General features: G+C 41.4%; 2 protein-coding genes across 2 annotated transcripts in view; both read right to left on the bottom strand.

Annotated features, from left to right (window-relative positions):
- Positions 1-12,475, bottom strand: part of LOC127009752 (uncharacterized) — an 84,292-nt gene extending 71,817 nt beyond the window's left edge. Inside the window, exons 1-2 of the mRNA XM_050883132.1 lie at positions 12,351-12,475; positions 8,969-10,770 (exon numbers count right to left, since the gene is read on the bottom strand). Coding sequence (XP_050739089.1) covers positions 8,969-10,737 — 1,769 coding nt within the window. The 5' untranslated portion in view covers positions 10,738-10,770; positions 12,351-12,475. The remainder of the gene's footprint in view (positions 1-8,968; positions 10,771-12,350) is intronic.
- LOC127009653 (putative neural-cadherin 2) overlaps positions 12,106-27,500 on the bottom strand; it is a 58,507-nt gene continuing 43,112 nt past the window's right edge. The window contains exons 3-4 of the mRNA XM_050882915.1: positions 19,481-19,645; positions 12,106-12,488 (exon numbers count right to left, since the gene is read on the bottom strand). Coding sequence (XP_050738872.1) covers positions 12,288-12,488; positions 19,481-19,645 — 366 coding nt within the window. The 3' untranslated portion in view covers positions 12,106-12,287. The remainder of the gene's footprint in view (positions 12,489-19,480; positions 19,646-27,500) is intronic.

The following is a 27,500-nucleotide window of genomic DNA, read 5'->3' as shown; positions in this document are numbered from 1 at the left end:
GCATCGCCAGGAATTTCAATAAAAGTGAGGCTGCTGACAAACCCTATGGTGGTGGCGGTGCCTGTACAGGAGACTGTCATGTAGAAGCTGCTACAGGAAAAGCAAAAGAACAACTAAAAAAATGTAGTAACGACAACAACGACATGTGCTCCCGATAAAGGTACCACCACCACCACTACCACCACCACCACCACGACCACTACTAATGCAACCACCACCATCAACAGCAGCAGCACTACCACCACCACTGCTATTACTTACACGGCAACTAGCTTTACCAGTACTACCACCACTACCTCTGCTATCCCCTCGATTACCGGCTCTACTACCACAATCACCGACACAGGAGGAGGTGGTGGAGGAGGAGATGCGGAAGTTGAACAGGAGGAAATGACATGCAGACCCCTACGACACCCGCCCCCCCACCAGACGCACACCAAGGGCAAGGAGAGAAGACGGGAAGCGCAGTGGGTGTTTCCTCCCCTCCCAATGGCCAGGACACTTCCTGCTCACCAATCAGGAAGAGGAAAGTTACCGCCTCGGCGCCGTACACTCTGCCAAACAAAGGAAGGGATCTGATAATGCCGGAAATGCTAATTGAATGAAAATGCATGAGGTTGGCAGGCGGGCAGGCGGCAGCAGAGGGAATAAAGGCGCCGCGAAGGGGGAACTGAATGAGGCTTCACTCGATTAATTTCACTTTGCATCCTATTGAAATGGGGAAATGTTTACGTGTGCTATTTGCCGCGGAGTTCACAAAATTGCGTAAGCCGTGACGGTAAACTGGATACGTGAGGTTATTGTTTTCTAGAGGGAGACGGGGAGGAATTAAAAGTTATCAACACTCGAAAAAACAACACTGGTGGCGTGAATCAGTGATGACCCGCTCGGCGAGTTTGTGGCCATGCCCCCCGCCCCGCCCCGTCCTGCCCCACCAGACCCGCCCCGCCTCGTCCCATCCCGCTCCCCGGCCCCGCCCCCTGTGATCTTTGCCGTGGCCAAACGGGGCTGTAGACGACACACATTGAAACGAATAAGTACTGACTCGACGATGCACCTGCATCAGCACGCAGCTTTGTAACACACACACACACACACACACACACACACACACACACACACACACACACACACACACACACACACACACACACACACACACACACACACACACACACACACACACACACACACACACACACACACACACACACACACACACACACACACACACACACACACACACACACACACACACACACACACACACACACACACACACATGTGTGTGTGTGTGTGTGTGTGTGTGTATTTCAAATATTTCATTTCTTCCCTTCGAAACAGGTAGTGTTGCAACATACATCCTACACATAAAAAAATGTATTCATTTTCAGTGAAATTTTGAAATCATAATTCCTGCATTCTTTTCATATGATGCAACACTGGTGTGCCATGAATATTCAGCATTGTGAGAGAACCGCCGTCGCACCATGCACGCACCGCCACCTGCTGTCACGGCCATAATTTTGACATTTTTCTCCAAATCATGACGGGCCAAGGATGGCATTTGAATTTAACGAATTTCACCAGGAAAAAAAATGGCAATACTAATTTTACGGTACAGATGAAAGTGATGCAATTTTCATCCTGAGACAATTTTTAGAAAAACAGATAAACGAGCAGTTTTAATTTTCTTTTCTTTTAACTGGCATGCCATAACACTATAACTATGATAATTTTAACGTAGCCGAATTGGTTGGGACTAGCGAATGCTAGTTTTGGTGCCTGAATAGTACAGCAACCGAGAAAAGAAGATTTGAATAGCACGAAGGTTGATCATACTGGAGAGGGAGAGACGGGAGAGGGCGGGGAAAGCCACCTCGTCCTCATGTGGCGCCTCTTGACCAGCTCATCTTTTATCATATATATATATATATATATATATATATATATATATATATATATATATATATATATATATATATATATATATATATATATATATATATATATATATATATATATATATATATATATATATATATATATATATATATATATATATATATATATATATATTAATATATATGTAATTAATAAAAAAAAAAAAGAATCCAAAGAGGTGGCCGAAAGATAGGTCAGTTTCGGGAGGAGAGGTGTCCTGATACCCTCCTCTTGAAAAAATTCAAGTCGTAGGCAGGAGGAAATACAGATGAAGGAAGATTGTTCCAGAGTTTACCAGCGTGAGGGATGAAAGAGTGAAGATGCTGGTTAACTCTTGCATAAGGGTTTGGACAGTAGGGATGAGCATGAGAGTCGAGCGAGGCAGCCGCGGAGGAGTAGAAAGTCCAGTGCAGCAGGGGGCCGCAGGGGGAGGCATGGTGTTAGCAAGTTCAGAAGAGCAGTAAGCGTTGAAATATCGTTAGATGATTGAAAGAGAGGCAACATTGCGGCGGAATTTAAGAGGTGAAGACTATCAGTATGAGGAGGAGAGCTGATGAGACGAAGAGCCTTTGCCCACTCTGTCCAGAAGAGCTGTGTGAGTGGAGCCCCCACACATGAGATGCATACTCCATACGAGGGCGGACAAGGCCCCTTATATGGACAGCAACTGCAGGGGAGAAGAACTGGCGGAGACGGTACAGAACGCCCAGCCTCGAGGAAGCTGATTTAGTAAGAGATGAGATATGAAGTTTCAGTTGAGATTTTGAGTTAAGGATAGACCGAGGATGTTTAGTGTTGAGGAAGGTGATAGCTGGGTGTTGTCAAAGAATAGGGATAGTTGTTTGGAAGATTGTGTCAGTGGATAGGTGGAGAAACTGTGTTTTGAGCGTTGAAGGACACCAGGTTCTTCTTTATATATATATATATATATATATATATATATATATATATATATTGTATATATATATATATATATATATATATATATATATATATATATTGTATGTTTGTATGTGTATATATATATATATATATATATATATATATATATATATATATATATATATATATATATATATATATATATATATATATATATATATATATATATATATATATATATATATATATATATATATATATATATATATATATATATATATGTCACCAGCATTACTCAAATCAGCGCTGGACACTCGCCTCAGTGCGTCTGCTAATGGGGCTTTCCCTTATGCGATGACCTTTTTACATTTTCACTGTTTTCTTTTGATGTAGTCCGGCAACGGTTTTGGTTTTATCTTTACCGTGGATGGTGGTGTGGATATGTAATAGTTCCTTTTTCCTCCTAATTTATTTCAGAGGGACCAATCAGAGATGTATTTAGTTCATTAGCTCCCGCGCAGTGAACATACATCTGTCTGTATTTACAACTTATTTTATAATAGCTTTGAATTACAAATTTGTATTCGCCTGGAAAACTTTGAATTACAAATTGTTATTCACCTGGAAAGCGATGGAATAAAACAGACCTGCAAAAAGGTTATTTTCCACTCTTGCCTTTCTCATCACCTGCACGCATTAAATGGAAAGGTAATAAGGGCGGGAAAGCTATTCGTCGGCCAGAGCGAAAGGCTAAAAAATATTTAATTGTGTAACAAGGAGTGAAAAATATTAAATATGAATCCCCACTGTTTTTCTGTGTAAAATTTGGGTTTAATATTTTTGTCAAAAGGCAGACACATCTACCGCAGAATTTTAAACTGCTGTTTCTACTACTACTACTACTACTACTACTACTACTACTATTACTACTACTACTACTACTGCTACTACTACTAGTACTACTACTAATAATAGTAATAATAATAATAATAATAATAATAATAATAATAATAATAATAATAATAATAATAATAATAATAATAATAATAACAATAATGATATAACATTAATAATAATATAACATTAATAATAAGACTAAAGCAAACACTAATACTAATAGAAGGAAGAAAAAGACCCATTTTTCTGTCCGTGGTACAGAATCCTTAAATAAAAGAATAGACTTAAAGGATGATCTTTTTTTTTAACAGATCCTTTAATATTTAAAACATAGATTATTAAAGTTGATTAGATGATAGGGAGATGATTTAGTCATAGGTGATTTAGTTGTCGAACAAACAAATAGAAAAAAATACCAATATTTAGTTATATCAAGGTTGTTGTGCAGTAAGGATCGCACAATGAAGGGCGTAAAAAGTGCACAAGGTTTAGGGTAGAAGCACATTGATTTTGCAGTGAGGAGTAATAACTCGTAAGTTATATTATATGCAAAAATCCACTCTCTTCTTAGACGTGTTTCAGTTTAAAACATATTGATATGTGTTTATAAGCCTCGTGTACAGGCCTATTCCCTTTTCTACGTCTTGCTGGAGTTTTCTCTTCCTAACAAGAAATTAAATTCTTCGTATTTTGCTTCATAATTTACAATTATAATAAACTTCTTCCATTTACCTATTTTTGGGGACTGTGCTATAAATGTGAGAACACCAGCTCCGCGAACAGGTTTTTACCATTAGTGTATCCGGCTGGCGCGCCCTCTCCGCGTCTCGTTGAATATTTAGAATTTGTAAGTTGTGTATCGCTGCAACATAATTTTTTTTGCAACACCAGCCATGCTCGCATACACTATGTGGAACATCACGGCGTAGCTAAATTGTTTTGTTATTTTTAATGGAATTCTGTCATCACCGTATTCCAGAGATTGAAAACGGGAGCCTGTGTGAAGAAAAAAAGGCGTGTGTGTGTGTGTGTGTGTGTGTGTGTGTGTGTGTGTGTGTGTGTGTGTGTGTGTGTGTGTGTGTGTGTGTGTGTGTGTGTGTGTGAGCAGGGTCGTCTGCTTCAGGTTGCATGGGTTTATTTTTAATCCTCCTTAGAATCAAATTTTTCCAAGCATCGTTAATATTTATAGTTATGAGAGAGAATATGTCCTTCGCAGGCGGCCCGTGAAAAGCACACCATTAAGTCGAGATTCCGTCCGCACTCAATCATTCACTTTGTCATCGGGTGTAGTGGTGGCGCCGGGGAGGCTGTGGCTGATATGAGCCGCCCTCCTGCCGCTCCTGCCTTGTGAGAGATCTGCGTCTATGCACCCCCGAGTTGTAGTAGTGGTCACTCTGCTTGGCTTAACGAATCCACGGGCCGCTATTCAAATCACTAACTTATGACTGTTCTCCCATTTTTACGGTAGGAAGAAAGACACTAGCGGATAAACAAAAGGGAAAGAAGAAAACCCCAAACATGTTATTCCTACTGAGAAAACAGAGCTAGTTGCCAAAGCTTTCTCAGATTTTGCCTCAGATGTTTTGATACTTCCATTTTGATTGAGTTGATATTATATAAGGAAGAAAATATTGCATAAGGAAAACTGATCCAGAGATTACTAATAGAAGAGTGAAAGAGGTAAAATATGTGGAACTCCGGTAGTATTTTAAAAGGCATAGCGATGGGCTTGAATGGCAAGTTTAGTGGTTCCGACGCATTCTCACGTAATACCATTTGTCTTTACTGCTGGTTAATAAGTCGGCAGCTAACTGGGGAATCTCTATCTAGCTTTGTATCCTTAATGATACACTTAGCTTGCCTGTATATTCCTGTCAAATTTTCTGCATGCCTGGGAACTCTTCTGTCTTTCTGACCATTACTGTCTATATTTCTTTGTCTGTCTGCTTTTATGCCTGTCTTTGTCTGTCTTTACTTCTTTGTCTGTTTCTCTTTAAACTTATGTGTCCGTTTATGTCTCTGTCTGTCTGTCCATCTGTATTCACCTGTTTATTTGTATCTATGTCTGTCTGTTTTCTGTCTGTCTGTCTGTCTGTCTATCTACCGGTCATTTTGTACATGTGCCCCTCTATGTCTGTGTCTGCTTCTCCCTGTCTGTCTCTGTTAATGTGGGTTAGTTCTTATTTATGTCTGTGTCTCTGTCTGTCTGCTTAGCTGACTGTCTGGCTGTCTGGCTGGATCTCTCTCTCTCTCTCTCTCTCTCTCTCTCTCTCTCTCTCTCTCTCTCTCTCTCTCTCTCTCTCTCTCTCTCTCTCTCTCTCTCTCTCTCTCTCTCTCTCTCTCTCTCTCTCTCTCTCTCTCTCTCTCTCTCTCTCTCTCTCTCTCTCTCTCTCTCTCTCTCTCTCTCTCTCTCTCTCTCTCTCTCTCTCTCTCTCTCTCTCTCTCTCTCTCTCTCTCTCTCTCTCTCTCTCATTTACTGTCGCGGATATTCTCGGCATCGCACTAACGAAATCCCTCAACTGGATCCGAGGAACACGTTTGGCATTAACCAGATTGACTTCATAATGTGCATAAGAAGGGAAAGCGTCCTCCCTCCCTCGGTCATCGGCGACGCTACACAACTTCGCTCTCCTCCGACTCTCGTTCTTTCCACCACGACCAAAAGAAAAAGGGTTAATGTAGGCAAATTGTTCCCGGTGTCACGGCACAAGCACTAATCAGTACCTCGTTATGTATTCTTGTTGGAGCTCCACATTAAATTAATTGATAAACAAGTGCTTCCCGTCTAAGTTGGGAACGACCTCCTTCCCTTCCCCTCCCTTCCCTTCCTTTCCCTTCCCTTCTCTTCCCTTTTCTTCCTCTCGCTTCCCTTCCCTTCCAATCTTTTTCCTTCTCGTTTCTTCTCTTCTATTCCCTTTCTTTCTTTTCCCTTCCCTTTATTTTCCTTTTCATTTCTTTTTTTTCTTTTCCTTTTCTCTTATTTAGTTTTCCTTTTCCTTCCTTTCCCTTTCATGGCTTTCATCCCTTTCCTTCCTTTTTTTCCCTTCCATCCCTTCCCTTTGATCCTCTCTTTTTTTTCTTTTTTTCCTTTCCCTTCCTCCCCATCCCATTCATATCCCTCCCTCACTTTCTCAACTCCTGCCTTCCCATCCCTCCGTTCCCTTTTCTTCCCATTCCTTTCCCTCCTCTCCAGTTCTATCCCCTCCCTCCTCCTCCTCCTCCTCCTCCTCCTCCTCCTCCTCCTCCTCCTCCCTTCCCTTCCCTTCCCTTCCCTTCCCTGTCTTCCCTTTCCTTCTCTTCCCTTCTCTTCCATTCCCTTCCCTTCCCTTCTTTTCCTTACCTTCCATTCCCTACTCCTCTCTTCCCTTTCCTTCTTATCCTTTCCTTTCTCCTACTTTCCCTTTCTTTTTCCTCCTTTTCCTTCCGTTACATTCCGTTCCCTTCGTCCGTTCCCTTCCCTTCCCTTCCCTTCCATTCTCTTCCCTTTCCTTCCCTTCCCTTCCCTTCCCTTCCCTTCCCTTCCCCTCTCTTTCTTTCCATTCCCTTCCCTTTTCTTCTCTTCCCCTTCTTTCCCAGTCTTTCCTTACTCGTTCTTTACTTTTCTTTTCACTCCTTTCCCTTCCCTTCCCTTTCCTCCCCTTCCTTTCCCTTCCCTTCCCTTCCCTTCCTTACCTTTCCTTACCTTCCTTCCATCCCTTCCTCCTTCCTTCCTTTCTTTTCCTTCCCTTCCCTTCCTTCCCTTCCTTTCCTTCCTTCCTTCCTTCCTTCCCTTCCTTCCCTTCCTTCCCTTCCCTCTCTTTCCCCTTCCTCCATCCTCTCCTTCCCTTCTCTTTCTTTCTCTTTCATACCCGTCCTTCCCTTCCTTCCTTCCTTCCCTTCTTCATACATTCCCTTCCATTCCCTTCCCTTCCCTTCCCTTCCATTTCCTTCCCTTCCCTTCCCTTCCCTTCCCTTCCCTTCCCTTCCCTTCCCTTCTCTTTCATACCCCTTCCTCTCCATCCCTTCCCTCTCCTTCCCTTCTCTTTCCTTCTCTTTCATACCCCTTCCCTTCCCTTCCCTTCCCTTCTCTTTCCTTCTCTTTCATACCCCGTCCCTTCCCTTTCCTTCCCTTCTCTTTCCTTCTCTTTCATACCCCTTCCCTTCCCTTCCCTTCCCTTCCCTTCCCTTCTCTTTCATACCCGCTCCTTTCCATCCCTTCCCTCTCCTTCCCTTCTCTTTCCTTCTCTTTCATACCCCGTCCCTTCCCTTCCCTACCCTTCTCTTTCATACCCCTTCCTTTTCATCCCTTCCCTTCTCTTTCCTTCTCTTTCATACCCATTCCCTTCCCTTCCCTTCCCTTCCTTTCTCTTTCATACCCCTTCCTTTTCATCCCTTCCCTTCTCTTTCTTTCTCTTTCATACCCGTTCCCTTCCCTTCCCTTCCCTTCCTTTCCCCTCCCTTCCCTTCCCTTCCCTTCCCTTCCCGTCCTTCCCTAACCCGCGCTTCCCCACCTGCTCTCTCTCCTTTTTCTTCGCGTAATCTTGTTTTGGTGCTCGAGTTGCCTAATGAAGCGTTGCCATGCGGTAGGAATAATGTTCTAAATCTTTGCATCATTTTAATTATTTACGGCTGTTGAGGATTTTAATGTCACTTTTAAAGATATACTCCGATGGAAAAGTCAGTCTCTTATTTTGTTATTATGGTGGCGTATTTAGATATGTTTTCGTGTGTGTTGAAACAATGAACTAAATATTCGACCATCATCCTTTTGCACTCACCACATTATGGCTGGCGTCATATACATGCAGAACTCACCTCCTTAACATTAATCATAACGTTCATCTTATATTTCTTATCCCTGGTAATCGGCTATCACCAAAGGCACAAGACCAAAACCTGTTCTGTCTTTCACTCTGCCGTTTTTTTTTTTTTTTTTTTTTTTTTTACAGCAGGGGAGACAGTGCAAGGGCGTAATAAAAAAGAAAACAATAATGAAAAAAAAAGCCCGCTACTTCCTGCTCCTGAGACTCCTTATCAAGACTACATATATCTTCATCCATCGTTGCGCCTGTATAAAGTATGTCTCAAGTCTCTACATCGTAAGGTTATCGGTTGCCCCACAAGGAGACCTGCTTGTTGATGTAATAAGTCGTTAAAGGTCACACAGAAGCATGCGAAAGTTGCTTGGCTCTTGAGGTTGCCCAAGATATTTGATAGAACATAATAATGATAAAAAATTATATATATTTTTAAAGTGGCCTTTAACCACGTGAACATGAAAAAGTCGTACTCACCTATGGGGCCGTTTTCTTGCACCTCCCCGAACATGGTAGTGTTAGGGAAGACCGGCGGGTTGTCGTTGATGTCCTTCACCAGCAGGGTCACCACCGTCTCCACCAGATGCACGCGGCCTCTGTGCACCCAACCAGGCCCACCGCCATTGGTCCTGGACACGTTGTAATCGTGCAGCTCCCCGCCAAACACGTCCCCGCAGCCTCCACCACCGCCGCCTCCTCCAACCCCAGTGTCTAAGTTCCCCATAGGGTTATACGTTTTGCTTCGATGGGAGCTCTTTCTTCCTTGTTGCTTGTATCTCGCAGCCTCCCTCCGTTCCCTAATGGAAGGCGTCACATTCAAGCTGTATGGTCCTTCATTACCACGTCTCATCCTTCGTTTAGGATGTTTGTCATTTTTAAGTGTAGTTTTCAGAGAAGTCTTTTTCAGTTTCGTGTTAGGTTTTCTATTCTTCTCAGTTTGCTCATACCCAGCAGGAGAGTAAATTTTTCTATTTCCAGTGATCTCGTTTGGTAATAATGTCACCTCTTTCATACAACTTCCCTCGAGGCAGAGGTGGGATGATGCGGCCTCCTTAGCATAAGAGCTTTTCCCTTTCTGCTTTGACTCCCTCCTGCTTGCGTGGTGGAGCCCTTTGGGTCTTATAGAAGGGGTTGAATTCTCTGTTTTCCACAAACCAAGAGCATCTTTTTCTTCTGTATTTAATGCTAATTCAACCTTCCTCACGACATTGTATGTAGGTGCAGCATTTGTCTCGCTCGAGACGTTTTCCGCTCCTTTAGAACATATACTGAACGCTTTGTCGTTATGGACGCATACTTCCTTTACTACAAAGTTTTTCGTCACAAAGGCTTCAGAGTCCTCAGCAGCGAGGTATGTCTGCTGAGGTACACCTCCCTTTCCTATTTCGGCGACGCTCACCGAAAAGTTGTGTTTGTAGCGGACTCCCGAGACATCCGAGGAACTTTCTGCTAAACTTCCCATTCCGGCAGATCGAAGTCTCTTTGGTTGTCTACTTTTTCTACTTTTCAATGACCGTCCAGTTTTCCGTAGAATTCCTAATGTATTTGGATGTGATAAATTGGTTTGTATTTTGTTAAATAATGGCTTTACTGTCTTTGTTTCTTTAGCAGTGTGGCGATTGGGTCCCGGACTGTATTTTTGACTTCCCGAATATCTGAGTTTCGTTTCTTGTAATTGGTCTTTCACAAACCCCTCACCCAGGAAGGGAATCAATGCCTTTGCATGAGGATTTTTTTGTGTTTTCCAAACTTTCATTTCTGGCCAATTGAAGAAACTTTCAGTCTGGCTGCTTTCAACTTTCTGGGACGGTGGAACATTTTTCCTCGCCGCCTCGATCATTTGGTGCAGGCGTGAGGTGTGGAGCCGTTTGGTTAACCCTTCAGTCCCAACGTCTCCGTTTTCCGTCGAGCTCGCTGTTTTTTTAAGTTGTTGCAATTCGTTTAAACTCTCCTCTGGTTCACTTTGAAGCTTCCTGAAAAACCTGGTTGGTGTTTCTTTGAAAAACTCCACATGTTGCTGCTTTTTCTCTTTTCCCTTTTCCCTCTCTTCTTTACCTGTTTTTCCAGTCTCTCCCTTGCGGCTGTCTAACGTTCTCTCCCTTTGAATCTTCCGCTCAGTGTGCCTGGGGCGGCGACTGTGGCTGTGCGGGGGGGCGGGGTGGTGGTCGCCTGACCTGAGGGCCTGGCCGTCCCTCACCTGCACCCGCACCTTCCACATATGCCGGCCACGGGGAGGGTCTCGGTCCAGCGCCTGAAGCAACATACGGTAATGTGTTATTTTATAAACGTTACCTTGGAGAATCTGATGTGTGTGTGTTGTGCGTGTGTGTGAGGAGATAGGGTGTGTTAACAGAATAAAGACCAATTATTTCTAAGGGTGGTGAGTTTAGCGAATGTTCAGGGAATGTCAGGGAACAGGGTGAGTTTTCCTTTTTGAGTGGCCATTCAGACAGAGGATTAAGACGCCATGCGAGTAATAAGAGGAGGAAAATGATGTGTGTGTGTGTGTGTGTGTGTGTGTGTGTGTGTGTGTGTGTGTGTGTGTGTGTGTGTGTTTGTGAAGTGGACAGAGAGAGAGAGAGAGAGAGAGAGAGAATGTCAAAATCCACTTATTGGTTGTTTTCAAGCACGGATCAACGTTCGTCCATGTCAGAACTATTACATGACACATTTATATATTTTTTGGTGTTACTGCCACAGGTTTGATTGGAAACAGAGTTCTTTAAATTTGTACACACTCGTTTCTAACTCCGTATAGCTGCTCCCCAATGACGGGTGGCTTTGTTGAGGCGATCTGCACCTTTAAACCTGTTTGTTTGTCATGCTGTGCCTTGGAATCGAATCAGATTTGAAGAAGTCTATTTTGTTCTTTGGTATAATTAAGCCTTTGAATATTTTTATAGTCAAGTCGTTGATATGTGAAAAAAGTTTTGATACTGATATATTATTACTTAATAAGTCAGTTTACTGAGAACATTCTTTTTAGGAGTAGAAGTGACTCTGCAAATTGAGTATATATCGTTAGAAATAAAATTGATAATAAAACATAACAAAATTTACTTTGGAGTATCATTTTTTGTGTGTGAAGAATATACAAAACAGCAGTCCATTTTCAAGAAGGTTCCATTAGTTATTTTAATAAATCAAAGGAAATATCTTTGACCGAGGAAAACGTAACCTGATAACAACAACAAAAAAATATGAACCAAATATATGACCCGTATGGTGTGCTTGACTACCCGAGGCATCAAACATTCGTCGGAAACAAAATAGATATTTGGAGTGAACCTGTCGATCTGAAAGGCACTGGAGCATACAAAACGCTGAATGCGGGAATTATTTAAACAATCCTGCATTAAAAGTCTATTGATGTTATCGGTAAGTCGCAGCTTATGGGCGACGGGACATTAAATAATATTGCCGAAGTGTTGTCTCCGTAATATTATTGATATTTGCATCGAGACTCAAGCCAAGCGATGCCATTCTCAGTTACGACGAACATGTATATACATTTTGAAGGACTAGAAGCACTCAAATACGCGAAACTCTTAAGAAGATCAAACACGGACACTGCTTCTGTTCTTTCACCACCAAGTTTTTACCCTTGCCCCCACCAATCTACGCCACCTCTTTTACCTTTGGATCAAACTAAGGCGAGATTGAACTGCAGAACACTCGATTATTTTTAGGAAGACTTAAACATTCTTATTCTAAATGTGAGTAGTTGAGCTATATGAAATGATGGGCGCTTTTGGAAAGGTGGACTGGTCACATAATACAACCTGAAAGCGAAATCCACATTACGTCACCATCATCACTGCCACCACTCACCCGCTGCTGGATGAGTTCCCCCGTGAGAGCGTCGATGCTGAAGTAAGCGTCGGCGGGGGCGAAGCCGTCCACGCCGTCCCCACTGAGGGTGTACAGGAGGCCACGCTTGTCTTGCCAGTCCTTGTCCGCTGCCTTCACCTGCCGGCCACGAGGGGAAGACGAGAAGAGATTAAAAAGGTGGGTGGAGGAAAGGGTGTTGAAGGGAGAATATGGAAAAAAAGGATGTGGAGAAGCAGGGGAAAGGAAAGGGTGTAGGGAGATAGTAGGAAAAAGTCTCGTAGGGACTACTATTAAAAGGGAACATACGCCCGCCGGCGGGTCGCTTCACTCACTCCGCCTCCACTCCATACGGTCCCCCGAGCAAGTTTCCAAGCAACTGACCTATCTATCAGAATTCCATCCTGGCAGAAGCGATGGACTTGGTCCATGAGTTACGAGGTCGTCCCCTTGGTCTCCACTCAGGGTTGTGTCGTATAGAAACAACCTTATGAGCAGGATCGACGTCTGGGAGGCGTGCCACATGCCCATATAGCCGGAGTTGACTTTCACGAACTAAGCTGATAACAGACCTCGAATCAGTTTCATCGCTTAGGTGCTGGTTTGACAGGAAGTCGTTCCAGTGATACCCCGTTGTCTTGCGAAGGCTCTTCATACCAAAGGCATCGACGAATTTCTCCAAGATACTATTCAGTGTCCATGTTTCACAGCCATACAGTAAGACTGGAAGCACAAGCGACTTAAAGAATCTGATCTTGTTCTACCGCATAGATAATGACTCTTGTGGATCATGATGATAAGGGAAGGAAAAGAAGAGGGTACAGGGAGATGGGGCAAAGGGTCTTATAATATGGAAAAAGAATGATGAGCAGGGAGGGAAAGGAAACGATGGAAGTAAGAAGGGAATTGGAAGGGGATCAATGCGAAGAGTATTAGAAATTGTCGTGAGTAGAGAGGGAGGGATTAGGATGGTCTGTTGAGTAAGCTGAGTACAGATGTGTGATGAATATGGAAGGAATAGGTATGTGTTCAATAGGGAAGGATTAGGGAGTCTGAGTAAGGTAGGATTAGGACAGGGTTGTGATTATGGAAGGCATTGGAAACTTTGATCAGATGATATGTACATGGATAATGCCATGCATAGGGAGAGCTTATGATGGTACGATTAGTAGGGAGAGATTATAACAGAGAATAATAGTTCTAGTAATGACAATAATAATAAAATAAAACACTAATAATATCTATAGTAACGTACGATGTTGATTGTTTTTTCCCTGACGAGACAGACGAGGGAGAAAAGATGTTCCTCGTCAAGAGTCTTTAGCAAAACCTCATCACTCAACATCAACATCTGCTTTACCGTCGCAAAGATGGTCTACCATGAGTGGTAAATCTGAATGGGTGTTTCGAGAGAATCATTGATTGTGTGGAACTGTAAGTTAAACCTGATTGTCAACTACCGTAGACTGTTTCGCGCACCTTGCATGAGGTCAAATTCTGTGCTGTGAAACTGATAGGGAAGCTTCAGTTGCTATCCTTATTATTCTGTTGACCAATAGTTGCATCGTAAATTCATTTACATGGAAGGATACTGTAGACGTTTTGCGACTACGTAATAGGACACTCACATTTGATCAAAATATGTTTGTGGGGAACAAGAGGCTTAGAAACCTGAAGACAAAAGCAAACATGATTACGTGCCATTGTAAATAAATCAGTTTGATTTGGGTATCATCCACAGGGCTATACTCGAAGGTGGACCAAAATACGTATGGACAAACATTATGTTATGGAAAATAAAAAAAAGCAGATTGTCGTCGTGTTCTGTATCACGGACTATTTTCTCACTTCTGTGCCTTCTACTACCTTCCAAAAGTCGTGACTTTAACGAAAGGTGAGGTAAACTCATAGACGGGATAAGGAGAGAGAGAGAGGAGATAAGGAGAGATAAGGAGACACGAGGCAACAATGGTAGACGCCCCTACCTCCACTGCTTGTCAACATCACTTGAGATTTCTCTCACATGGGGAATCCTGTTGCTTGGGCTCCGGCTGTCCTGCCATAACTTTCTGCTGCAGCCCAATTGGCCGGGGAGAACTAAAGTCACTTCCTACGGCTAAACCAGCTATTCGTATAAGGGCGAGTCCCAGCCGGGGCGAGAGAAGAAGGCTTCACGGGTCAGGTTAACCACGTGCCAAGTAAATGCCGAGGATGTGTCAATAAGCCAAGCAGTGTAGCACATACGTATCCGCCCCAGCTACGAGCCCCCCCCCACACACACACACACATGTACGCACACGTGAGAGCAGGAGAAACCTCGTTTCTTTAAATGTAAAAGGACTCAAGATCAAGTGACTTTTCCATATCCTAAATCCAGTTTGGGAATTTTATTTTGTCTACTCGTCCGCCGTGTTGGTGCTATGTGTGGAACGATGTGTAGAAGAAAGGCAGTGTTACGTATGCAACATCTCTTGAGATTATATATAAATTGACTGACATAATGTAGTGGCGTCATCCAAGTAATAAAATTGAGAGAACTTTTGACCACGATGGCCTGTCCGCCGTGTTTTCCATTTTAGTAATTATCTTTTTATTCGTAGTCAACACTGGTCTGCCATTTCATCATAATATAATGTACTGAAAGATCCTAGAGCTGTATGTCATTAGTATCCCAAACGCCCAGTGAATAGTTGATGAATGTGTCCCCTTCACAATGCTCATCACGTCTTCACCTGTTAATTGGGGTGTTTGGGCTGAATATAAACTTGAGGGGCGTAGTGCGCGTCATCATTTGATAATGCCCGAAATGAATACTTGCAAGGCTTACTATTCGCCATGATATGAACGCTGCTAATGAAACACTTCTTATTTATTGTAAAGGCTTTAAATGGAATACATAAACTGACAGATTGGAAATATTACTCTTGTTAAAAAAAAATATCTAAAAAGATCAATGCGAGTAACGTATCGAGCGGAACACACGTAAATTTACCACGCAATCAGTGAAATGGAAGACGTCCATTAGAGTATACATAGAATGAGATATTTCGCGCTAAAAGGAAACGTTGGAAATTCTGTAAAGGCAAACGTAAAATCTCTAAATGAATAAATCTCGAACACTTCTAGCTGCGGCGGAACGAGTGCGATCACAAGATTTCGTGAAATTTATTTTCCTGCAAAGACGATGATTTACGTGGCGTGCAGAGTCAAAATTGCCTCTTTTTTGACGCATTAATTTTTCAAGAATCGAACTAAATTTACTACCAAAAATACTGGTCATGGAAATAATAACTCTTACAGGGCTCTTCAACCTCATACTAAAACAACAACTAAAAATAATATATCCTATTTCATTTGCTATCTATCAGTTGAGTTTGACGATTGCGTATGGTACATCTATAAGCAATCTTTATTATTGTCAGTTCCTAGAGGAGGGAACTTTGAGAATCTGTACAATATCATACACTCGTTCAGAGCAGTTATCATGTGTCATGTGTTACCTGGAACGACGAGTTTACTGATGCTTCATTGATAGATATCGTTATAATTCATTGGGTCTGTGATCTGCTTGTCTGTTTGCCAGTCGGTTTGATTTTCCGTTTTGAGTATTTGTGTGTGGAGTTTCTTTTTGTTGGGCTTTTGTGTTTCAGAGTGTATTTGTATTTGTTTGTCACCCTTTCATTCTCTCGCTTCCCTCTCCCTTTCTCTTTCTAACCCTCTTTATTTCTCCCAATCTCTTTCTCCATACCCTGCCCTACGTCTTTTTCTCTTCCTCCTTCACCATTCTTTTAAATCTCGGTTCCTTGGCTTCCTAAGAGTGGGAAGGACGGGAGGTGACAAGCGCCCTAAAGCCTGGCCAGTCCCAAAAAGGGACGTCTCTTATTAGCGGCAGTCAGGGATGAGGAAAAGGTTAGATGCTGAGTTAGGGACACGTACTGCCGATTATTATCACAATTATTATTATTATTATTATTATTATTATTATTATTATTATTATTATTATTATTATTATTATTATTATTATTATTATTATTATTATTATTATTATTATTATTATTATTAATAACATAATTATTAGTGTTATTTTGAATATTAGATTCATTGTTATTTCTGTTACTCCTACTGCGTAATGTTATAAGTTGTTATAATTTTCTGCCATGATATTATTGTTATATATTATTATGTTTAATATTGTTATTTCAAAGGCTCCCTGGATTAAGTGTATGTATTTAATTGTATGTGGACATGGTAACGAAAGCCCCACCATTAAGCCTTTAGTTTGTATTTATTTGATGTCAACTAAGCTTATCATAAAATAATTGTATCGTACGAGAACTCTGAAATTCAGTTTGATAGATTTTTTGGCATCCTCATCGTTGTTCCTGGTGTCCCAGTTTTGAACTATGATTGGCTAGTTATGCATCTACCCTGTTTCCATTTTCTGTAAGAATGTTGCAGTCGTTTCTGCATTAGATTCTTTTAATTTTTGTTTTCCTCTCAACTTCCACTCAAAAACTTGTTGTTCGTCCATATTACTTTTAAAAGTTCTCTTTTTTTTGTGGCCAGTAAGGGAATGTGAAAAGATTCTGATTGTGAAAGGCAACACGTCAAAATATTTAGAGTCCTGTTTGTAGTGACCGAAGCATCGATATGTAAGAAGAATATCCTGCAAAACTTCACGTATATCTTGATCTTTTAAAGTAATGTAGCCGATGGTGAGAGTGAAAGGGGAGACGCCTAAATAATGTAAAGCGATATTTGTATTTGATGAAGCAGCGATATCAGAGAAACATACTCGATATCATATATATAACGGAATCAGACACTCTTACAAGTCTTTGAGGGAGCCGTGGCAAGGGGTTAAAATAATGCTCTCCGGGTTCCCTTAGCTCATACGCCCCTACTCACTTACTCTCTATCTCTCTCTCTCTCTCTCTCTCTCTCTCTCTCTCTCTCTCTCTCTCTCTCTCTCTCTCTCTCTCTCTCTCTCTCTCTCTCTCTCTCTCTCTCTCTCTCTCTCTCTCTCTCTCTCTCTCTCTCTCTCTCTCTCTCTCTCTCTCTCTCTCTCTCTCTCTCTCTCTCTCTCTCTCTCTCTCTCTCTCTCTCTCTCTCTCTCTCTCTCTCTCTCTCTCTCTCTCTCTCTCTCTCTCTCTCTCTCTCTCTCTCTCTCTCTCTCTCTCTCTCTCTCTCTCTCTTTCGCTCTCGCTCTCGCTCTTCTCGTGTTTATGGGTGCCTCGTTTCGAACAACAGTTTCATACACAGTGTCCATAACATCGAGAAAACCAGGTTGGCTGCGTTTCCTGCCCCATCTCTCTTTCGCTTTTGTCCTGTCTTCTCCGTTTCACTGGTTCCTCAATTTGCATGTGCATTCTCTCGCGCTTTTGCGGATGTGTGTCTCTTTCCGTGGTGGTGTGTCTTCTTTCTGGCTTGTGTGTGTGTGTGTGTGTGTGTGTGTGTGTGTGTGTGTGTGTGTGTGTGTGTGTGTGTGTGTGTGTGTGTGTTATATTGTGTTGTGTAAATGTATTCGTTTGTCTGTCTGCTCTGCTTGTATCTTAGTTTGTCATTTTTTTCGAGCTATCTGTCATATTTTTTTCTCTACCCTTTTTTCTCTCCTTTTCTCTTTCTCCGTATATTGTGTGTGTCAATCATCTTATATTGCTTCCTGTTCTAGTTGTCTTTTCTTTCCTTCACCCTTTTCATTTTTCACAATTCCTCTCCACTTCTTCCCTTTCCGCCACTTCCCCCATCAAGTCTTCCCGCCTCTCCCTTCCCCCTCGGCTCCTCTCGCTTGTCTTTGTGTGTCTGCGTTTTTGTGTCGCCTCTCTTTCTATCAGAAGCTCTCTCTGTCTCTCTCTCTCTCTCTCTCTCTCTCTCTCTCTCTCTCTCTCTCTCTCTCTCTCTCTCTCTCTCTCTCTCTCTCTCTCTCTCTCTCTCTCTCTCTCTCTCTCTCTCTCTCTCTCTCTCTCTCTCTCTCTCTCTCTCTCTCTCTCTCTCTCTCTCTCTTCATCCTCACCTCTTCTTATTCACGGCTTTCCATATTTTTCTCCTTTCTTCACTATGTCGGCTTTTTATTGTTTCTGGTGCTGCTTAATATTTTCCTTTACCTGTTTTCTCCTTTTTCTGTCGCCTGTTCCTTATATTTCCCTTGTTCACCCCCTTTCATTTTTTCCTCCTCCTCCTCCTCCTCCTCCTCCTCCTCCTCTTCCTCTTCCTCCTCCTCCTCCTCCGTACAAAGCCATTTTCATATTGTCTCATCCTTTACGCTTCCCATGTCAAGCTCCATTCAGTTACCTCCTTCTCTCTTCCTGGATTTTCATTAGCCAGCATCCTTCCGCCTCGCTCCTCTGGCCGACACCTTTCACCCCCCTCTCCCCACTCTACACCTTCCATTTTTCTGCCCCACACCCTATCCCCTTTGCCCTCCATTTCCTTTTATCCCAGTCGTTCGGCGTAAACTTTCCTCACACAAGCTCTCCCTCGCCACAAACCTCACATTCTTCCGGCCACCTCCACGCAGACTTTTCCATCGGTTTAAAGGTGATGTTTGGGGTTGCTAGCGGGCGAGCACTCTTCCTATTGGCGGCTCCACGTTCTTGATTATTATTAAATGTTTAGTGTCAGATAGGATTTTTTAATAAAATATTATAATTAGAGACGAAATTAGTTTCCGGTTTTGTGAACGGTGGTTGATGCGAAATACTGTATCAAAAAAGTATTTCAGTTAATGATTCACAGTGAAATCAAAGTATACTGGGAATTGTAAAGTCTCAAAGCGCAAGTTAAAAAGTCATAATGTCAAATATTTGACTATATGGATGCAGTGTTGGCCATAATTACATGGCAGGAGCTGGACATTCTCGTGAGTGTAAAATTAATCAAGAATCTCAGTAAAACATACACATCACAGTTGTCCGATAAGAGCCCTTTGCAGATGATATTTTTACTGAATATGTGATTCATCATCAGTTTCTGAAAAGAAGCCTTTGGTTGTAAAGCTGAAATGTATTTTCGTCTGAGAAAGAAAACAAGGATCAAATTAATTTGAAAAAAGAAGCAAACGGAAGAAGGGAAAGTGGATAAAAGACATCTTAGCTTAGTCTCATTCATAAGATTGTCGTCGTCTCTATACTCACCGTGGTTACCGGGGAGGGCAAGTCGCGGTCGTCCTCCTCAATAACCGTGAAGACCGGCTCTGGACGCAGGAAGTAAGGTGCGTTGTCGTTCACGTCGGCCACCCGGACCTGCACGATGGTGTGGACCGTAGCGCCGCCCGCCTCCGCCGCCACCACAAGTTCGTGCTGCGGAAAGGAGAATTGGGCGTGAGTTAGGAAGTAGGAACTAAAGTGGTGAGATCTTAGCTCGAATGGTATCTAGGTTCATACTTTCTTTCTTGGTGTTCTGCATTTCTTTCTTAAGCAGAGGCATCCAGAGACGTTAGAGGTGACAAAGGTCTGTGTTTTTGTGATTTTGATTCCGTATTTTGTATGTAAGAAGAAAGTTTTGAGAAGGTGGGTTTGTGAGGTGCAGGAATAAAGGAGAGGGATGAGAGGGCAGAAGGACGAGGTGAAGGAAGAGAAGGTTAGAGCAAGGTAAATGTAAAGGAGAGACGGGTAAATATGAGGTGAGGAGAGGAGAGTGAAGGAGGTGAAGGAGCGTGGGAAAAGGGAAAAGGATAGTAGGAGATTATTTAGATAGAGGTAAAGGGAGAGGGATCAGAGGTAATGGAATTGGGTTAAGGATCGAGGGGGTGGAATATAGGGTGAAATGTGAAATGGGAGAGGTGAGATGTAAGGGGTCAGGTGGGAAAAGGTAACTGAAGTGGTAAGGTGAGAGGAGAGAGTGAGAGAGAGGGACATTTAGGGTTCAGGAGAATGGAATGAGAATTAGGGGAGAAAAGTGAAAAGTGAGTTGTAAAGGGCGAGGGAAAATGGGTGAGGGAGAGGGATGATGAAGGGTGAGTACGAAGAGTGTGAGAGAGAAAGAGAGAAGAGAGGAGCTTCTCCATCGCTCTTAGACCATATATGGCCTAACTTTACAGCTCCCTCCTCTTCTGGTATTTTTCTATTTCCCCTAAGTGACCGCCTACCGGTGTTTCTAATCTTCCTAATACTTGGCAATCTTAAAAAGAAACAAGTTAACTTTTAGGATAAGAAACGCCGAGAATCGGACAAAATTTAAAACAAAGATTTCAGAAATTGATTGGAATTCCCTATTAACTTACCATGATACAAATATAAACTGCGATTTATTCCTTGACACATTATATAACATTTATTACTCTTGCTTTCCCAAAGTATCTAAGTTCGTATTAGCAAAGGGACTATGATTACTATTATTATTATTGTTATTCTTATCAACATTATCATCACTAATATTATAATTTTCCAATATACCTTTTCAAAGCCTTATATAACTGATCTGCAATAGATGTTTTCTTTATTTCTTCTCTCTCTGTCATATTGGTCTATTGTGCAGCCGTTTTGGGCTATTGTCTGTATTCTAAGTTTAATTTTTCGTTATCTCTACTTTTTGCCCATAAGGCTTTGCTTACCAAGGGCTGTTTGTCGTACTTATTTTCACTGACATATATATATATATATATATATATATATATATATATATATATATATATATATATATATATATATATATATATAGATATATATATATATATATATATATATATATATATATATATATATATATATATATATATATATATATATAGATATATATATATATATATATATATATATATATATATATATATATATATATATATATATATATATATATATATATATATATATATATATATATATATATATATATATATATATATTCTAATGACAAACATAATAAAGTGTTTAAAGTGTTTAAAGTGACGAGAAGAGAACAAAATAGTAGGGAAGAAAAGAGAAGAAAATTAAAGAAAAGAAGAAAAAGAAAAAAATGGAAAAAGAAAAGAAAAGAAAAAGGGAAAAGGAGAGAAGAAAAAATGAAAGAATAGAAGTTAAAAATAAAAAGAAAAAGAAGAGAAGAGAAGAGAAGAGAAGAGAAGAGGAGAGGGGAGGAGAGGAGAGGAGAGGAAGAGTAGGGATAAGTTATTACCAGCAAGGGGGTTAGGTAGGCAGTGTGAGTGATGGTGAATGGAGGGCGCCGCGGGTCTGCCCGGCGTGAGGGATGGTGATGCACCTGGCACGAGGGGGCGGCGGGAAGCATATATTTATCCGCTAATGAATAATCAGCCTGACAGCCTCTTAGCCCAAAATAATCCAAGCTCTTAACAGGATGTAGCGTCTGTGGTAAAAAGATAATCGTTTCAGCATTGCCCGTGCTAATAAAGCATCTTTACAAACACACCGTGTGTTTACTTGTTCGGAAAAAAAAACGTACTGAAATATAACATTGTTTATTTTATAGTAAACAATATAGTTCTTTAATGTAATGTATCTTTTATATGAAGGGTTCTCAAACTGGTGTACGCGTGGCTCCAGAGGTACTCGACAGGGGATTATTGGGTACGCAATGTGTGCCCCAAAGAGCTGTTTGATGCAATGTCTTTGTCAGATACACTAAAGTTCTGAGCAATTGGCGGGACAGGGGATAACATATAAAATCAATGAGCTTGTCATCTGAAGTATTTTTAAACTCTAAATGACCAACTAAACCAAGTTAATGTATCATTTGTTCCCATAATTCAGTTAGGTGTACGTGGCCCGCACCATAAAGCTTAATGTGGTGCATCGGCTAAGACTTTAAAAGCCGCTCTTATTAAATTTATAGATTCATTTTAGCATGTTCAGGGTAACAAAAAAGTCTTTACAAACACAATGTCTGCATGACTTTTAGGTAACGGCTTGTTGCATGAAGGGTGAGAACCTACGAAACGAAATAGTCAAGTTATTTATGATTAAATAGCATTTAAACTTTTAAATGGTACTAATCATATCGGCGTTTCATGTTCTCAGAGCGACTCTACAAACATTGCACCTAAACTGTACAATTGGTGGGTAACGAACACCAAGAAAACTCCAGCACAAGAGAGAAATTTTCTCTGGCAGGTAACAGTCTGGTCCCTTATGTTAATGTAACTTGTAGGCCATGAAAAATAAAAATAAAAATATCGTAGCAGCATTTTTTAGTTGTCAAAGAAACTCTGCGAACACAGTGTCCTTGTATTCGGTTCCTTCCTGTGGTATCCAAAGATCACCTGAAGAGATACAGTCAAGTTCCTTATTATGATGTAGCTGGAGTATCATAATTAAGTCGAATCGCCATTTTTCTGTTGAAAAAGAAACTTTACAAATACATCATCACTTATTAATTGTATTCGGTACAATGCTTCATTATACGTAGAATCTTAGCTAAGACATTCAGTCAAGCACCTCCTATTATGATGTAGCTTGTATATACTCAAATACTTACACCAGCGCTTTTACGTCGACTCAACGGAGTTATAAAAAGCGTCTGTTTTCGTATTCGGTAAATGGTTGAAAAACAAGATAGAAGATTCTTAGATGGAAAACAGTCGTGTCTTTCAATTTAAGATAACTTGTGTGCTATACAAATAATCGTATTATCTCTTCAGTTGAAAAGACTTTACATAAGCACAGGAACAGTAAATAATCGGATTAAAAGCTTTAGTTTGGAGAGGTCATATAAAGGCAATAAATAAACTCCGTCATCATGAAATACCATATATACAAAGAAATAGCAACCGTGTCAGCATTTCTTTATGGAAAAAGCGGATCCCCCAAAACAGCGTCTCGCAGTGTATTCCGAACCTGTCTGTAGTACAAGGGACGGGAGCCGCTAATCCGGGCGTAAAGGGTGTTGGTGCACTGGCTTGGGCCGAGCCTTGTCCGGATGAGAAAGGACATACTACTATTCTACTGACAGGGACCACTGCCGGAACGCTGCCTGGGAATGGTGGAGACACGTCTTAATATTCCACAGTGGTTTATCGGAGACATGACTCAGTTTTCTCTCTCTCTCTCTCTCTCTCTCTCTCTCTCTCTCTCTCTCTCTCTCTCTCTCTCTCTCTCTCTCTCTCTCTCTCTCTCTCTCTCTCTCTCTCTCTCTCTCTCTCTCTCTCTCTCTCTCTTTTTTTTTTAAGGCCAAATCAGTCACTATTATCGACACCAACTCTGGAAAAAAAACGGGAATGATACTTTTAGCCAGTTGAGAGAAAACAGTTTTGACCGATTGCTAAGAATAGCTGATTAAAGTAAGCTGGTGTGTGTGTGTGTGTGTGTGTGTGTGTGTGTGTGTGTGTGTGTGTGTGGGCGTGTAACTGTGTGTGCGCTACAGTGCTACAGAATTTGGAATGTTACGGCCTCTACGTAATTCGTAAGGGTAAGTAACTATGCTGCACTTCTCCGGGAACTGTCTGGGTGGGTCGTGTTGGAGTGTGTGCGTCGGTGTGAGGAATATTTAAGTGGTGGCGCGAGGCACGATGACAAGGAGATGATATACATTATGACTATATCCTCTGCTGTATAAACAATAAGTGTGTTGCTAGAAAACTAATATACGGGCTCACACGAACTTACACACACACACAGAAATAAACACACACATACACACACACAACAAAAAAAACATATTCACGTACACAAGCACACATACAGCTCATGTCTGTGCTCCTCACTCTATCTCATGATAATCTTAAGAAAAAATAATTGTTTTATGAATGGCTAAAAATTTCTCGATAAATAAATGAATAAAGGGATAAGCAAATATAATTAAGTATAAGTAGCTAATCACATAATTAAGAAAATATGAAAGAAAAACATGTAATTGCAGTCCGACTAATGCTTCTGAGCTGAGTCGTCGCCACAAGCCCTCCGGAAAAATAATCACTCGCGATGCTGTAGTGTCGTAGCAACACTGAATTTTAATGAATTTGCCGAGGAGATTCTGGATGCCACGCTGGAAGCTGCTTTGTAATCCAGCGCAATCCACCGTAATCTCCATCTTCCTCGCTCTCTCTCTCTCTCTCTCTCTCTCTCTCTCTCTCTCTCTCTCTCTCTCTCTCTCTCTCTCTCTCCCCCCCCCCCCCTCACCCCGATTCCCTCCCGGCTACCCTGCTTCCCTAGTCGTCCTTTCCCTTATCCCTTGTGAGTCTGCAGCCCGGCTCTTGATTCTAACCGGGAACAATGTAAATGCTAAGTCACTCCCGATTCTCCTACAAGCCGTCTACTCCTCTCCACCGCTTGAGTAATCTCCCTCTCTCTCCTCCTGCCCTGAAAAGAAGAGTGCCGGCAACCTCTTGAGTAATGGTCTAGAGAACGAGTGACATTAATTGGGAGACTGAGCAATGATGTAAACTGTGATTAGTGCTAGTTTCGGGTTGTTAGTGTGGTATGATATTTTCGGGAATGGAATTTAGTCTCTGTGTAGTTTTCTTTGTTTGCTTGAGCTTAATTTTAATGTGTGTTTTCGTTATATCTTCTCCTTCCTCCATCTCTCTTCCTCTTGCTTCTCCTTTTCTCACCTTCATTTTTATTCTTTTCATTCTTCTTCCTATTTCTCCTCCGCTGTGTCCTGTGTCTTCCTTCTCCTCCTCCTCCTCCTCCTCCTCATAATTATCATCATCATCATCATCATCATCATCATCATTATCAAGGAGTAACAGCCGAGTTGGAAGTCAGCATCTGTTTCCATGATGAATTTAAAGCAAGGGAATTGACACTATTTTTTTTTTTTTTTGTATTCTATTATATTATCTTTTTTCAATTATTATGAAATTAATCCCCTTGCCTCTCTAAGCACAAGTAACGTTGGCGGGTTACTTTTTTGACGGATACATGACTTTGTTCGTTAATAATTTGCTCAACAACATGTTTTAACGCGAATCATCGGTACTTCTCGTAGCATAAAACAGACAACGTATCATATGATAATATTGATTTCTTCCGCTCATCAGGAATTTGAAGTCATAAAACAGAATATGTAAAGCAGATTTGACAAGGTTAGTGTGCGGTTTTCCCATTTCAGATATCAGAAAACTGTAAACGGAATGTATTGTAAAAATTGAGGGAAATTTCTGTGATAGCATAACTTATACATTTATTTTATATGTATGTATGTGTGTCTGTGTGTGTGTCTGTGCATGTCTCTGTGAATGTGTGTGTGTGTGTGTGTGTGTGTGTGTGTGTGTGTGTGTGTGTGTGTGTGTGTGTGTGTGTGTGTGTGTGTGTGTGTGTGTGCGTGTTTGTGTGCTCGTTTATGTGTTTGTTTCTGTCTGTGTATGTTTATGTATGTGTGCGTTTGTGTATGTGCATTTGTGTTTGTGTGTGTGTGCGTGTCAGTGTGTGTGTGTGTGTGTGTGTGTGTGTGTGTGTGTGTGTGTGTGTGTGTGTGTGTGTGTGTGTGTGTGTGTGTGTGTGTGTGTGTGTGTGTGTGTGTGTGTGCCTGTTTGCTCATCACTTTAATCTGCGGGCGTCGTGCTCTGCAGCGTTGGCACGACAATCAAGTCGAAGTTGCAACGTGATTTGTCTTGCAATAGAAAGTCTCCTAATTTTTATTCCCTGTAAACCTTCTCGTCGGCCAGCGGTTCCTTCGAGTCTGCTCTTGGTGTGTCGTTTCTGTCAACGTCATTACCAGCGTCAGCACTTCATGAAATAGGACGACACACACACACACACACACACACACACACACACGTACATACTTTCCAGAGCTTCGTCAGCGGATAATCCTCGTTTATTCAGCAAGCCGCGCCTCGGATAGACTGAGAGCCTCTAAGAGTGAGTGTCGAGGGTGCTATAGTCAGTTCAAACGAAGTGTTCCTCCGGCGCCTTGGCGATGTTTGTTAGCGCTCTTTTGATCGGGGGTATTTCTCTGTCTCGCTTCGGTGGAGGCCGTCTGCCATTCACACAGGCTCTTGTGCTATATATTTCTACATTATTTGCCTTAGGCCATCTCTTTTTGAATAATGAGTTTTGGTAGAGACATTCAGGCGCAGCATATATTACAGAACTCACAGTTTGTAAATAAATTACAAGTAAATAATGAATTTATGACAAGTGTTAATGAAAACTCCGAAATGTTTATTATAGTTATTATATATCATTGTTCTTGTTAATTGGTATTTAATTTGTACTAAAATTAGCCAATTCACCTTATAAAGAGAAGTCTCTCGAACATAACGGCGAGATCAGGTTCTAGATTAAATTCGATATATACAAAAATGTGAAAAATAAATTCAGTTATAATTACATCCTCCTTCAGAGCGGCGCGCGCCTGGACCTAAGGGCATTGACCGCTGCCTGCTGGCGTTGGCTAGATTGTTAAGTCATACATTCATGATTCCATGTTTCTCCTAACAAGCACTTAATTATATGTTTCAACTCTCTAATTCTTTGTTCCTTATTCGATTCATAAAAAAAAAAAACCTAACAGGATAATAATAAGGGCAGAGTCAGATGTAAAAAGAGGAAGCGCTGAAGCATTAACAGCCTCATGGTAAAAGCTCATTATGCTTCAAAGAATGGTTAGCGTGCTATTTTTCGTCCTACTGGTATATGACTAAGTTAATGAATTATGAAAAATCTGGTCTTAGGGGTTTTAGAAGATATTTTCCATCACAGAACCTGTTGAGTAATGAAAACATGGCTTGCTAGGTCCGTAGACGTTTTACGTCCTAGCTCAAGAAACACTTCGGCCGTGATAGTTCCCTGTAATCATTGGGAATTCAACAACATCCTGGTGGAAATACTGATGAAAACTATCTGTCCATGCTAATTGTAACAGAAGATATCTCGGTATTATATACTGCTGTGCTAAATGTTAACTTTTCGTGAATAACACGGAGTTTTTTACGTAAGCTCATGAAAGTTTTTAGAAACTGTGCAAAGCAAACTACCCTGAAGGCGGGGCTTTGGAGCTTAAAAGAAAGTGTCCATTTAAACTCCATCATGATAGTTCTTGGCCTGCGAGCAACCCTGAACATCACCACCAGAGTGCATGAAATTTCATATTCGTAAATTAATCTTTTGGACGTCTCTGTTAGGTCATTTAGTACCTAAGAAAAGTGTAAAGACGTGGCTGTCAGTTGTATTTTTGTTTTAGATCGACTCAAAAGAAAAGTGCAAATGATAATCCCATAAGGCAAAAGTGGGCTTTCTTCGTTGTATATCAACTCCA

This window comes from Eriocheir sinensis, chromosome 41, assembly GCF_024679095.1.
Source record: "Eriocheir sinensis breed Jianghai 21 chromosome 41, ASM2467909v1, whole genome shotgun sequence".
In the NCBI taxonomy this organism is placed as follows: domain Eukaryota; kingdom Metazoa; phylum Arthropoda; class Malacostraca; order Decapoda; family Varunidae; genus Eriocheir; species Eriocheir sinensis.
The sequence above is the reverse complement of the archived record's forward strand: the minus strand, read 5'-3'. Positions and strand labels throughout refer to the sequence as shown.